This window comes from Clupea harengus, chromosome 18, assembly GCF_900700415.2.
Source record: "Clupea harengus chromosome 18, Ch_v2.0.2, whole genome shotgun sequence".
NCBI lineage: Eukaryota > Metazoa > Chordata > Actinopteri > Clupeiformes > Clupeidae > Clupea > Clupea harengus.
The window spans coordinates 24,947,415-24,960,905 of record NC_045169.1 but is presented as its reverse complement, the minus strand read 5'-3'; the positions used below and the strand labels follow the sequence as shown (position 1 = coordinate 24,960,905).

At 39.7% G+C, this 13,491-nt stretch overlaps 1 protein-coding gene across 3 annotated transcripts in view; it reads left to right on the top strand.

Annotated features, from left to right (window-relative positions):
- The first annotated feature begins 688 nt into the window (after nt 1-688).
- Nucleotides 689-13,491, top strand: part of LOC105897111 (Fc receptor-like protein 5) — a 13,984-nt gene continuing 1,181 nt past the window's right edge. Inside the window, exons 1-15 of one of the 3 annotated variants that reach the window (XM_031584515.1) lie at nt 689-763; nt 7,908-7,934; nt 8,332-8,628; nt 8,981-9,256; nt 9,339-9,611; nt 9,846-10,178; nt 10,309-10,587; nt 11,624-11,869; nt 11,940-12,059; nt 12,141-12,168; nt 12,451-12,512; nt 12,624-12,668; nt 12,987-13,076; nt 13,211-13,273; nt 13,408-13,479. In XM_031584515.1, the coding sequence (XP_031440375.1) occupies nt 733-763; nt 7,908-7,934; nt 8,332-8,628; nt 8,981-9,256; nt 9,339-9,611; nt 9,846-10,178; nt 10,309-10,587; nt 11,624-11,869; nt 11,940-12,059; nt 12,141-12,168; nt 12,451-12,512; nt 12,624-12,668; nt 12,987-13,076; nt 13,211-13,273; nt 13,408-13,479 (2,242 nt within the window). In that variant the 5' untranslated portion in view covers nt 689-732. Of the gene's footprint in view, nt 764-7,907; nt 7,935-8,331; nt 8,629-8,980; nt 9,257-9,338; nt 9,612-9,845; nt 10,179-10,308; nt 10,588-11,623; nt 11,870-11,939; nt 12,060-12,140; nt 12,169-12,432; nt 12,543-12,623; nt 12,669-12,986; nt 13,077-13,210; nt 13,274-13,407; nt 13,480-13,491 lie in introns of all 3 variants that reach the window. The other 2 variants (XM_031584514.1, XM_031584513.1) reach the window with 2 other exon arrangements.

Sequence of the window (13,491 nt, the reverse complement as noted above, 5' to 3'; positions counted from 1 at the left end):
TGTTCTCCATCCTGAAGTTTCTAATGATGGCAGCAACTGTGAAGCGGCTGAGATTTGGTGGACACTCTGGCCAGCCTCCCATATGGTCTACCACAGCGGCCCAAATCTCATTAGAGATGACCATTCTCCTTCTTCTTTCTCCTCCTCCTCCTCTTTCTTCTCCTTGTCCTTCGTATCCTCTTCCTCCTCCTCGCCCTCCTCATTGTCCTCCTACTCCTTCTCTCCCTTGTCCCCGTCCTTCTTGTCCTCCTCTTCGTCTTCCTCTCACTCTTACCCCTCTCCTTCTCTGGTTGTTGATCTCTTCAAAGTTCTCCATTGTTTACCAAACAAAACAGAGGCTCAAGGCACTTTTATGCTGCAGTCCTCATTGCAAATTGCTCAACCGACCTGAATGTTTAGAGATTTGACTCTTTGTGTGTTGTAGGTTGATGCTTTGAGATTTTACTTGAGAAGTGTGTGCAACAACTGAACATTGTGTGTTGTGTTTTGACAACAAGGTGATGTGTAATTGACATCAGAGTGTTAACAAAGAAAATCAGAGTCTAATGCAGATAAGGCAGTGTGAAGTAGTGCCAAATTGGGTCGAGCGATTGGTACATGAAGTGAAGGTTGTGCAAATTATGCCGAATTTTCGCTTTTTGGGTGTTAACAACTGTGCAACCAGGTTTGTGGTAAACAAGCAGACGACTGCTCAGAAAGAGGAAGGAAGATTAGACACACAGAGAGAACAGCATGAGACCAAGTCTACTTTTACTGCTGCTCCGTAAGTCTGACACACATATTGTTTATACTTATATGTGTATAAGTTCAAATAAATGTATGCACATGTATACATATCTATGTTAACGTGCAGTGTATATATGTAGAGTGCTTGTATTTTTGATTATATGCTCTTACTTGTTGAGGGCTTTGTCGTGATAGAGGCTGATTGTCACTGTTGAGATGACTGTAATGCAACAGACTGAGTTTACATGACTCGTGTAGATGATTGTAATCACTCACTAAATACCCAATAATATTAATGTGTGTCTGCATCACATGTCTCTGTTTCTGATTAGAATTGAAACAGGGTAGCTCCCAACTAAGAGGGCTTAGATCAAACTCATGCTAAAGAGCAACTTGGCAGAAGGCCATCTTTAAACTGCAATGATTGTATGATTGCAAACGATAGTAACTTCTTGCACTGAACAGCTATGGCTCAGATGGGAAATGCAGAAACTGTACATGTGAGTGAGCTATGGGTCAGATTGATTCATGAGTTTGTTTTTGTTGAAAACTTGCTCAGTAATTGCTCACTGACTTCTATGAGTATGCAGGACCAGTCAGGCTGTTAACTCCATGATAGGTGAAAATTCACCCTAGTTACCTCAGGACTCCGGAGCTGCATATAAATATATTTATTAGACAAACAACAATTGCAATCGGGCTCACCCCCAGCACAAGGCTAAAAGTGAAGCAATATTAAAAGCATTGCACAAGGTTTATATAGACAGAAGTTGAGCGTTCAGCACGGATAACCACGTGGTGGATTTCTGACGTCCGAGCAAGGATGGAAGTTTTGCAAGGTCGGAAGAAGCACAGTTCGACCCTTCTTATCACTTCTGGTCTAAACATGCTCTTTTACATATGCAGACTAAGTGGCACCTAATATTCTAAGTTACACACACGCAGAAACACAGAAAAGCCATGTTCCTGCTTACATAAGTACATGATTCATATAAGGTAATTAATAATACAAGGCACTTGATTATTATATTCTTAAGGCATTACAGTTTTTTCCAATCATTTTAGTTCTTGTACCTATACCATGGATACTTTTCCCAAACACTTAACACAGTGGCCTTTACAGACACACACCTCTGCATCTTACCCAATTGGTTACTGAATCCACCCGCCCAAATATGAAAATCCCAAGTAACTCATCTCTGTTAGATCTCATTCTTACTAATAGGCCACAGCACTACCTGCACACCTGTGTGTTTCCCTTGGATTTTAGTGATCACTGTCCAGTGGGCTGCATCAGGGATGGACGGAGAAAGGGTGCTGCCCCTTTAATTGTTTATAAAAGGTCCCTCAAAAATCTTGACGATCAGGCATTTTTATTTGACTTGCTATCCAGCAATCCTACCTCTATAGAGCTTATTCCGGACGTAGGTGTTGCCTTGAGTCATTTCCTGTCGGTTTTTCATGCTGTCACTGACAAACATGCACCTTTTAAGAAACGTAGGATAAAAAATCGTTTTAATCCCTGGTTTACTCATGATATAAGTGAGGCCACTACTAATAGAAATAAGGCCTGGGCATTAGCAAGATCCACTGGCTCTGCTGCAGCTTGGCAATCTTTTAGACACCTTCGTAACAAATGCACACATCTGGTAAAAATGGCCAAATCCAAATACTTTGTGAATCATTTGTCTGCTTGTGGTAGTAATCCAACAAAATTCTGGAAAACAGTTAAGTCTCTTAAAGGGGTTTCCCCACCTACACTACCCCAGCAGATCATGCTGGAAGATAAAGCAATTAATGATCCTAAGGAAGTTTGTAATGCTTTCAATAATCATTTTATCCAATGCGGCACTTTGTTTGACCTTTCTAATTTCCCTGATGTACCGGATGGAGTGCTAGATAACTTCACTGTTGATGCCAGGTTACTGGGAACTGACCCAACCACATCCTTCTCTTTTAGACCAATACAACAGCATGAAGTCCTCTCTGCTCTTCGTAATTCTAAATGTATGAAGAGCTCAGTGGGTGCAGACCAGTTAGACCCACGTCTCTTGAAGCTTGCTGCCCCCATTATAGCCAGACCCCTGACCCACATTTTTAATCTATCACTTTTTTCTGGCTACATTCCTAGCATCTGGAAATCTGCATTAGTGGTGCCCCTTCATAAAGGGGGAGACCCAAATGATATGAACAATTATAGGCCGATCTCCAAGCTCCCATGCCTAGCCAAAATGTTGGAATCCTTTGTAAATGAGCAAATTAGCTCTTTTCTATCTTTAAACTCAATTTTATGCCCCTTTCAATCAGGTTTCAGAGCTGGCCACAGTACCATTACTGCTACAACCCTTGTGGTAAATGACATAGCCTCTGCTGTAGACAAGAAACAATGTTGTGCCGCTTTATTTATTGACCTGTCGAAAGCTTTTGATACAGTAAACCATGAGATACTTTTTGGCAAACTGAACTCCCTGGGATTTGATAATGTCTCCCTCAGATGGTTCAAAAACTACTTCACGGGTAGAACACAATGTATAGATGTTGCAGGCCTTACATCTGAGGCCCTAGTAATTAATTTTGGTGTCCCTCAGGGCTCTATTTTAGGCCCGGTATTGTTCTCACTTTACATTAAGAATATCTGTGACCATCTAGAACATTGCAAAGTCCATTTTTATGCCGATGATACAATTTTGTATGCCTCAGCACCCTCTATAGATCAAGCAGTTTCAAACCTTCAACATGCTTTTGATTGTGTACAGGATTCCCTAAAGTCCCTCAAATTGATGCTGAATGAGTCTAAGACTAAATTCATGATTTTCTCCAATGGTAGAAATAATGTCCCCTCCACCCATAGGATATGCACCCGTTCTGGGACTAATATTGAGCAAGTTCCTTGCTATAAATACCTAGGTATCTGGCTAGATGATAGGCTGTCATTTAAATCACATGTTCTTGACCTAGCTAAGAAGGTTAAAATTAAACTGGGTGCTCTTTATAGAATAAGATCTTGTTTTACTTTTGAAAACCGAATGGAAATAGTGCAATCAACAATTTTGTCAGTTCTTGACTATGGTGACATTGTTTACATGTATGCTGCACCCTCTACCTTAAAACTCCTGGACTCTGTTTACCATAGTGCTATTCGCTTTGTTACAGGAGACGCTTTCAGGACCCACCACTGTAACTTATACAAGAATGTTGGTTGGTCCCCTCTAGCAGACAGGAGGGAAAAACACTGTATTTTATTTGTTTATAAAGCCTTAGTGGGAAAACTGCCTAATTATCTCATGTCACTTTTAAAATTAAAATCCATCTGTCATAATACACGGTCACAGAGCCTCATCTCCCTTGAAATCCCCCTTACAAAAACTAATATAGGTAAAATAGCTTTTAAGTTCTTTGCTTCCCATAAATGGAACACTATTCAAGTGGAGTTGAAATTAACCAAGTATTTGTCTGTCAACCAATTTAAGAGCCTTTTAGATAATAAGGATGTGCCTCAATGCTGTTGTTTTAAATGATTCTCTGATTACATTTTTTTACTTTATGTTATTTATTTTTTATACTTAATTTCTGAGTTGTTTACAGTTTTTCTCAATTGTTTTCACACATTTAGCGAATCATGGGTCAACTTAATCTAATGCTCACATCTTCTTTGCACAGCAAGAGTCTTCTCTGGCGAATGGGTTAACTATTTCTCATTGCTTTCACACAAATTTCTTTGAGTTTTAACACACTTTTCAAAACAGTTAACACACTTCTCAGAAAAAGACACAAAACCTTATTGAATAACCATGTCAACACATTGCAGACACTTAGTAGCAGCCTACTGAAACTGCTCTCTATATTCTAAATATCGTCAGCACCTGTGTGAACTCTCTGTGCACAACTAATCAAGTAGTTCTCAACCTCTAAAAGAGGTCAATAGATTGATTTTGATACCAAGCATGGATCGAGGAGGCTGCCACCAGAAATAGTGCAATAGGCTGTAAATACTGTAAATATACAGTAATCAGAATACTACCGTATATGTTGTAAATTACTTTAGTGAAACTACAGTACTACATTGTATTGTGGCAATACACTTTACAAAAGTATAGAAATGGTTGTTGCCAAGAGTGCAAATACAATGAAACACAGTACAGTAAATTGACTGTAAAGGCCAGCAAAGTGTCATTGTCATTGCCGAACGTACAAACAATTGATGTGACAGTATGACGGCTCAGCCTCTCTCATGGAGAAGTCATGATTGACTACGTGATCAATGACTGTTGCCCTAATTTCATTAGAGCATCTTACATGAATGCCACACAGGGGCCCCTCTATTTCTACTATGGCTGAGGTACACACTGGCCCACACTGGTGGCAGGGGGAGAATGTTCACTGCAGAACAGATTTACCCTTTTACTGTATCTTGAAACCTGTCATTTTGACTTCTTACAGTATCCAATCTAATGTGGAAAAATGACTGCAATAAATATTTTTGTGTCAGAATCTTTGCCATTCTGTACACAGTAGAACAAATGTAAAATCAATGGTGTTGACAGGTCCTTGTTTAGAATATCTTTTACAGTATTTAGCAATACAAAAACAGAACTACAATATTTTATGTATACAAATTATCAGATTTCAAATACTTTCTGACAGTATATTGTCAAGAGTGCTCAGTACAAAACCCAAATTGTAGTATGTTGTCAGTGGTAAAATAGTCAATGCTGTGAGGGTGTTGCACAAAAGTTGAAGTGATGGATTCAGAGGTTGATATTGATAGCTGTAGTTTGAATTTTGTTATCCATTGTTAAATAAATGAGAAAACGTACATTTTCAATTGAGCACAAATTGTAGGTTTTGATGGAAATGTTTGGTTTTGATGGGTGTGTGATAAGTTTTGAGAAGGTGGTGTCATTCTGCAAACATCAAATAGTGTTTTGGTTATTTCATCTTCTGTTATGGGCTGTGTGTGAGCTGTTTTGAAAAAGTAAACAGTGATTGGAAAAATGTGCCAAAGCAATCGAGAAAAACTGTAATGTGTTTTTTTTTTATATTATTTAATTTGTCTGTTTCGTTTTGTTATGGTTTGTTTATGTATTGTTCTTCTGTACTATGTAGCCTCAATCAGGGCATTGCTGCAAAAGAGCCCTGTGCTCAGTCAATTTCTCCCTGAATAAACAATGATGATGATGATATCAGTTAACTTTTGGTGCAAAATGCAATACAACAACCACACCACAATCAATTCTGCCGTAACTTTAACACATGTTCCCTCTCAGAGTAGAATGACCTAAAAAACACTAACAACTTGAAGCATTGTTAATTGCATCTATAAATTGTTGCTGTGTCCTCCAGTTTAGCATAGATTACTGTAGTGTTGCGTTAAAAAAAGAGAAAAAACACACACAGACAAACACTTCTTTGGACTACAGTAATAAAGTTTGTAATATGACAGTAAACAAATAATTCTAAAATGCTGCAATATGTTTCATTACAGCCATATGATAGAATTGCATGTGTTACTGCACTATATAGGCTTACTACATTACAACAAAAAGGCATGAATATGCTACGTATTTACTGCAGTATTTCCAATGCAGTAAATTATATACATCAACACTAGATACAGTCTACCAAAGTACTGTAATACCACTAGAAGTCTGCTGTAGCCCTACAGTAATGCTGATCCATTCTGTCCTCTGCATTTGGTGTCAAACTTTTACATGTTTGAACTTCGCATTTACGGTAACATTCTCCTCTGCATTGCATCTTGGAAATACGTCAATCCAAGCCAAGTATCTGAAGACAGTGTTAATATGTCGGTTTGCCTCTCACAATAGATGTCAAAATTGAGTGTTTCAAATTTACTGTAATTACTGTAAATTGAAGAATTGCATTCTTCAATCACTGTCTTTCACTGATAGCCTATGACTTACATAAAAAGCAGTACTGTAATAGTGGAAACAACTTTTCAGTAACAGTTACATCTATGTTTGCCTTCTATAGACTCTATTACTATTACAGTATAGATAGTGAGAAGTCTGCAAGCCAAAACAAACTAAATAATCTAAATAAACTTTCTGCTAAATTAAGAATACTTTTTCTTATTCAAGCATATAATTTAATTTGTCTGTCTAAACAAAGCATCTTTCCATCTACAGTAATCTAAATTACTGTAAGTAAGGTTTTGAACTAAAAGTTAACTGTTCTGAACAGAGTATCTTAACATTGGCAAAAAATGCAGTAGTTCCACAGTGTTTTGCTGGTAGTGAACATTGAATGGTACAGGTATCCATGAATTTTGGAAGAAGGTGTCATTGCCAGCATTTGTATCTAAGCATAGGGGCAAGTATCCTCAGTTTGGTTCCCATGGTCTACTGGTGTGCTCCATGTGTTAAGTGTTTTGGGAATGTGAACATGGTATAGGTACAAGAACTAAAATGATTGGAAAAAACTGTAACAGTGTTTGGAAATTATCTCCATCACTCCAACTCTGTGCTGAGTTGTGGACCTAATTGAAGTAAGGAAGTAGTGTAACTACAGGGTGTGGTAATTAGTGTGTGGTTAATGGCATGAGAGGGCTGAACAGGTTGGCTTACAGTATACTCAGAGATGGGCAGTATTTCAATTACTTGTACAGTTCACTATCAAACCCGACTGTAATGTGTGGAGGAGGTGCTAATGTTAAATCAGCTGAGGCTGCAGTTTTGGTCAAACTGTTTGTATGCCACAGCAGGTGAGGGACAGAGATGGCAGAGACGTCTGTGTGCCCAATCCTTTATGGAGAAAGAATAATGCATGGAAAGAATAATGTATGGAAAGAATAATGCATGGAAAGAATAATGCATGGAAAGAATAATGTATGGAAAGAATAATGTATGACTATATGAAAATATTTCACTGTATCATAAAACCTGAAAGTGGTGCAAACTGAACAGCAGTGAAATGTGTAAAGGTACAATGGCATGATTAGGTGCTCTTTAGATGTGTGTGTGTGTGAGAGATATAGAGAGATAGATAGATAGATAGATAGATGAACAGTGAATACTCAACATCTCTACAGCCTTACTATTTAATCACTATTCCTGCCTAATTTCTTACGATTCAAATGCTCTGCCTTTCCTCTGCAAGTGTGTTCTTCTAATGACTAATGTACTACCTCTTTTCTGCTTAATCCTTTCCTTTCAAATCAGTCATGGGGGCAGAAATCGCCTTTGGAGGTGAGTAAAAATTTTAATTATTATATTGATCATTTCTACCTATTATCAATATCAAATGGAATATCTCACTGAAGGAGAAAGTAGTCTTTGCTGTTTCTTTGTCCTTGTTCTTTTTCCCATATAAGCACAGGAGCTGTGTTCTCCAATTCAGCTACGTATATCAATGTACTTGTGTTCTTCTGATGTGTGGTATTGTGTTGTGTTGGGGAGTGTTGTGTTGTGATGAGTTGTGTTGTGCTGTGGTATGGTGTGCTGTGGTATGGTGTGTTGTGTTGTGGTATGATGTGTTGTGTTGTGGTATGATGTGTTGTGTTGTGATGTTGTGGTGTGTTGCGGTGTGTTGTGGTGTTATGGTGTGTTGTGGTATGATGTGTTGTACTCCATTGTGTTTGTACAGATACACACAAGGCTGTTCTGACCCTGGAACCCAACTGGACACAGATATTTGTGGGAGAGACTATCTCACTCACATGTAGCACAGAGGGAGAGGATGCTGATGAAGATGATGAGGCATATTACTGTTGGTATAAGACTGACAAAGAGGGCGGTGAAGCTCGTGAAATAGTTCAATGGACAAAAGATAAAAGTCATACGATCAGTTCTTCAGTGGAGACTGACAGTGGGACCTACACCTGTAAAATAAGTAATGACGGCTCATACTCCAAGAGTAATGCTATCAGCTTGACTGTGAAAGGTAGGAACTTTTCCATCAGTCTCCATTTCTATCAATAGGTTATGTCTTGGGTGACTCAGTAAGTGTGTTGGTGGTTACGAAGTTGGTTGTTTGCAGGCCTTATAATAATAGTCTATGGTATTTTTGTTTGCCTAATCTTAGTTCCAGTTTCCAGTTTCCAGTTTCCAGACAGTTTAGAATCAAATGATCTTAACCCATGCTTGTTTTATCCAACAATCCAATTCAACTTCACAGAGAAGCTGCATGTTAAACACATGGACATACTGTAGGTCTGAAGCTGCATGTTAAACACATGGACATACTGTAGTTCATTTTAAAATTGTGATGTAATGATGTGCCCAATGAAATTCAGAGGGAATTCCAAGACCTGTATTAAGTTCAGACAGAGAGCCAGTGTTCACAGGGAACACAGTTACCCTGAGATGTGACATGGGCCAGTCTACTGGATGGAGATTCTACTGGTACAGAAACACACAGACCTCTGATCCTGTGGCCCAGGCTGATGGAAACTCCTACAGCATCATCTCTGATAAAGTCTCTGATGGAGGACAGTACTGGTGCAGAGCTAGGAGAGGAGACCCAGTCTATCACACACAGTACAGTGATGCAGTTGAGATAAAGGTTACAGGTGAGTTTTCATGATCTGAAGTGCATTTTTTTTTAACTATAAGCATATGTCTATTCACACTGTGATTATTACTTCTGTGCAGTAAATCCCAAAGCCGTTGCAACCCCTCTGTCCAACTGGACAAATATCTTCATTGGTGAGACGCTCGCTCTCAGATGTGACATACAGGGAGAAGAACACAACGACTGGCAATACAGCTGGGATAAGAATAGAACTTCTCTCGAATATCAATGGCAAAATTACACAATATATTTTGCTCTTGAGTCCCACAGTGGAGACTACAGCTGCAGAGGAACACAGAGGAGAGACTCACAGACATCAGAGATCAGTGAGGCTGTCAGAGTTACAGTATCAGGTGGGGACACATTCATCTTCAGAGAATGCTGTGAATATATGTGGCTGATAAATGCAGCACAGCTACATAACTTCATGTGTGAACTTGGATTTGAACTTTTGTAATATCAGTAGACTTCATTCTTCTATAATTAATTAATTAATTAATTAATTTTGAAACTCTGATACTATTACATAGATTTCTTAGACGTGGTCTCCATCCCTTTGGTTAAAACCATATGCTAATCACGAACAGAAAAACCAAATCCAGTTCTTAGAGGACCATCACAGACCTGGCTGACTGAAGGAGACTCAGTGACTCTGAGCTGTGAGGTTAGAGGCTCCACTACAGGCTGGAGATTCCACTGGTACAAGACTGCCCCCTACAGTCCTGAGTTGGTATATGTGTTACATGAGAACAGGAGATATTATCTGCAGCTGGTCTCAGACAGCATCAGTGGAGCTGGAGGCTCCTACACTCTCAGCCCAGCTGCTCTTAGACACACAGGGGTTTATGTGTGCAGAGCAGAGAGAGGAGAGCCAGCCTATCACACAGAGTTCAGCCAACCTCAGCCACTCTGGGTCACAGGTGAGATACACTCTTTCCAACTGTTGATGTGTTTTAAATTAACTCTGCTCTGAACAGGGTCTTTCAGAGTGACTCATATGTTCTTTTGTTTTAGGTCTTTCAGAGTGACTCATATGTCCTTTTGTTTTAGGTCTTTCTCCTCCATCCTCTGTGGTTGTCAGTCCCAATACAACTCAACATTTTACACTTGATTCTCTTTCCCTGAGCTGTGAGAGGAGTGGAAACTCAACTGGATGGAGATTGATGTGGTTCTCTAAATGGACAGTGCGTGACTTGTGTCCCTCTGCCTGGACATCAGAAACAGGATCCACCTGTAGCAGGAGATCAGCATCATCATCAGACGGTGGAGTTTACTGGTGTCAGTCTGAGTCTGGAGAGAAGAGTAATCCTGTCAACATCACAGTGCACAGTGTGTAAACCTTCAGAAGATATTTTGCCTTTTTTAAAGAAATATATTTTAATTTGAATATTCTATATGAAGTTTTATTTTTATTAGAATGTATGAAACAGGTACTAAAGTACTGTCTCTCATATCAGTGCTGTGTGGAAGTCTGTATGTGATCAGTATAATCATCAATATGTTGTAAGGTCTGTGTCTGTCCGTGTCTAATTTCTGTGTTTGTCTCCCTTGTGTGGTCACATGTTTGTTCCCATGTCTAGTCCTCGTGCTTCCTTGTTCCCGCCATGTGCTTTCCCTATGTTTGTTTGTCTATGCCATGTGCCCTCTTGTTGTTGTCCGTGTCTCCACCCCTCACCTGTTCCCAATCTCCCGGGTTGTGTGTATCATTGGTTTCACCTGTGTCCTGTTAATTCCCCTTGTTTAGTCCACCTGTGTCTTTGTCTGCCCCGCCTTGATTGTTCTCACCTGTCCCTCGTTATCTGTTGCCTGTGTGTATATATAGTCCTTGTTTTCTTGTTCCTCGTGGTGCTTCGTAAATTGTGTTTCATGGTATGTTCCTTGTTTTTCCACTGCTCCTCGTGTGTTCCTAGCGTTTAGCGCTTCCGCCTTGTTCAAGTGATTACTCGTGCTTCTGACCTCTGCCTGCCCTACAACTATTCTCCTGCCTATTCCCTGTTTGGATTGTTTGCCTACTTTTGGACTGCCTACCTGTGTACCGAACCCTGCTAGTAAACGTTTATTCTTCTGAATCTACCCCTGTGCTGAGTCGTGCGATTGAGTTCTGCACAACACCCACCAGTCGTAACATATGTATTGCTTGCCAGAGTCACATTTACACATATGTATGATGTTTGTTTCTACATACTGTACCATTGTTGGAAAAACACTTCCATAGTCAGATGAATGATTTAAAACATGAATTAACTGTTCATAATATTAGGGTACAAAGGCACATACATACAAATGTATGTAGTCTTGTGTTACAAATAATTGTAATTTGTTGTAAAGAATTGAATCCGTCATGTCACTTTTTTGCTCTATGTAGATGGTGATGTGATCCTGGAGAGTCCTACCCATCCTGTGACTGAGGGAGATCCTCTGACCCTGCGCTGTAGATATCGCTATAAGCCATCAAACATCAGTGCTGACTTCTATAAAGATGGGACACTCCTCCAGACCTCCACCACAGGGGAGATGACCATCCCTGCAGTCTCAGAGTCACATGAAGGAGTCTATAGGTGCAGGAACCCAGAGAAAGGAGAGTCACCAGAGAGCTGGGTCACAGTCAGAGGTAAAACTCTAATCAATATAACTAATCTCATATAACCACAGATGCTTATATAATTCACATATCTTATCAGTTTCAGTCTCAGATTCTGGATACTCTAAGCTGGCAGTTGTGGGTGCAGTTGTTGGAGTGATGATCATCTTTATCATAGGCACAACACTGTCCCTGATGTATTGTTTCAAAAAGAAGAAAGGTAAAGTCTCTCATCCTCTCAAAATGCTGTAGTCCTGTAAAGTTGAGCTCAAATTCTGATGTTTTGTTTCCTATCTCACAGCAAGCCCTGGCCCACAAACACCATTACCGTAAGTCCACACAAACACCATTACCATAAATCCACACAAACACCATTACCGTAAGTCCACACAAATACCATTACCGTAAGTCTACATTTACCCACACAAGTTTCCAACACACATGCAACTTTCAGTCTGTGCTTACTGAGCCCAGAAGGGTCACAGGTTGTATCCCCAGATAGCTATCAGAATGGAAGGCCAGCCAAGTTAGCTATTCTACACACCTTTCTCATTCAGCTGCATTTAAAAGGTACTGGAATTCTTCAATTGCAGATCTTTGTCACCCACTAGTGGCCAGCAACAGCAGAACCCCAGTCACAGTCCAGACCAGAGCCTCTCTGCAGGACATGAAGGTCAGCAGGGATATGAACTGCTACACAGCGGTCCGTTACTGTCCCTGGTTACGTGTCCCTATATACATACATTCATGAATCTATAATAACTTTTCTTTGTCCTTATGACAGCAAGCGTGTATGACGCCATCAATACAGCTGAGCGGTATGAGGAAGGTAAAGTGCACTTATCCTCAAAGGATCAAGCTAATTCAGTCCTGTCTCCTAATAATGACACAGTAAAGGATCAAGCTAATTCAGTCCTGTCTCCTAATAATGACACAGTAAAGGATCAAGCTAATTCAGTCCTGTCTCCTAATAAAGACACAGTAAAGGATCAAGCTAATTCAGTCTTGTCTCCTAATGATGACACAGCCTTTCATTGATGAGATAATCGTTGTTGAGAATCTCACTGGCTATGCTGAATAATAGTTTATTGGAATACACACTAACTGTACATGCAAAGAACTGAAAGCTTCTTGTGTTCTGGAGTAGACGACGCCACAGCTGGACCGAGTGACGTGACCTATTCCACAATTGATCAAAAGAGTACAAGTGAGAATGTCAAAAGGAAGAAGCAGAAAAGTAAAGTCACAATTCTCAATTTTACCAAATACACAAATATATACATATATATATATATAAAATAATAATACATTTAATAAACAGATTTAATAAACAGATGCCTGGCTTCATATTGTATAACTCTATGACTGCAGGAGGTGGAGGTCAACCCGAGCCAGAAATATTCTACTCAGAGCTCAAAGCAGTGAAGACTGCAGGTAAGATAAGAGACATTCTCATTTCTCTCTCCAGTCCCAACAGCTTTGCATATGTAAACTGATATGAATCCAAATATGTTATATGAAAACACACCAACTACAACAGTTATTTCTCTTGTGGATACTTCCTATAGGAGAAGAGGAAGCTGAACAAAGTGAGCCCACTTATGCCCAGGTTATTGGAAAGAAAGTCAAGGGTACAGAACGTAAGTCTATCA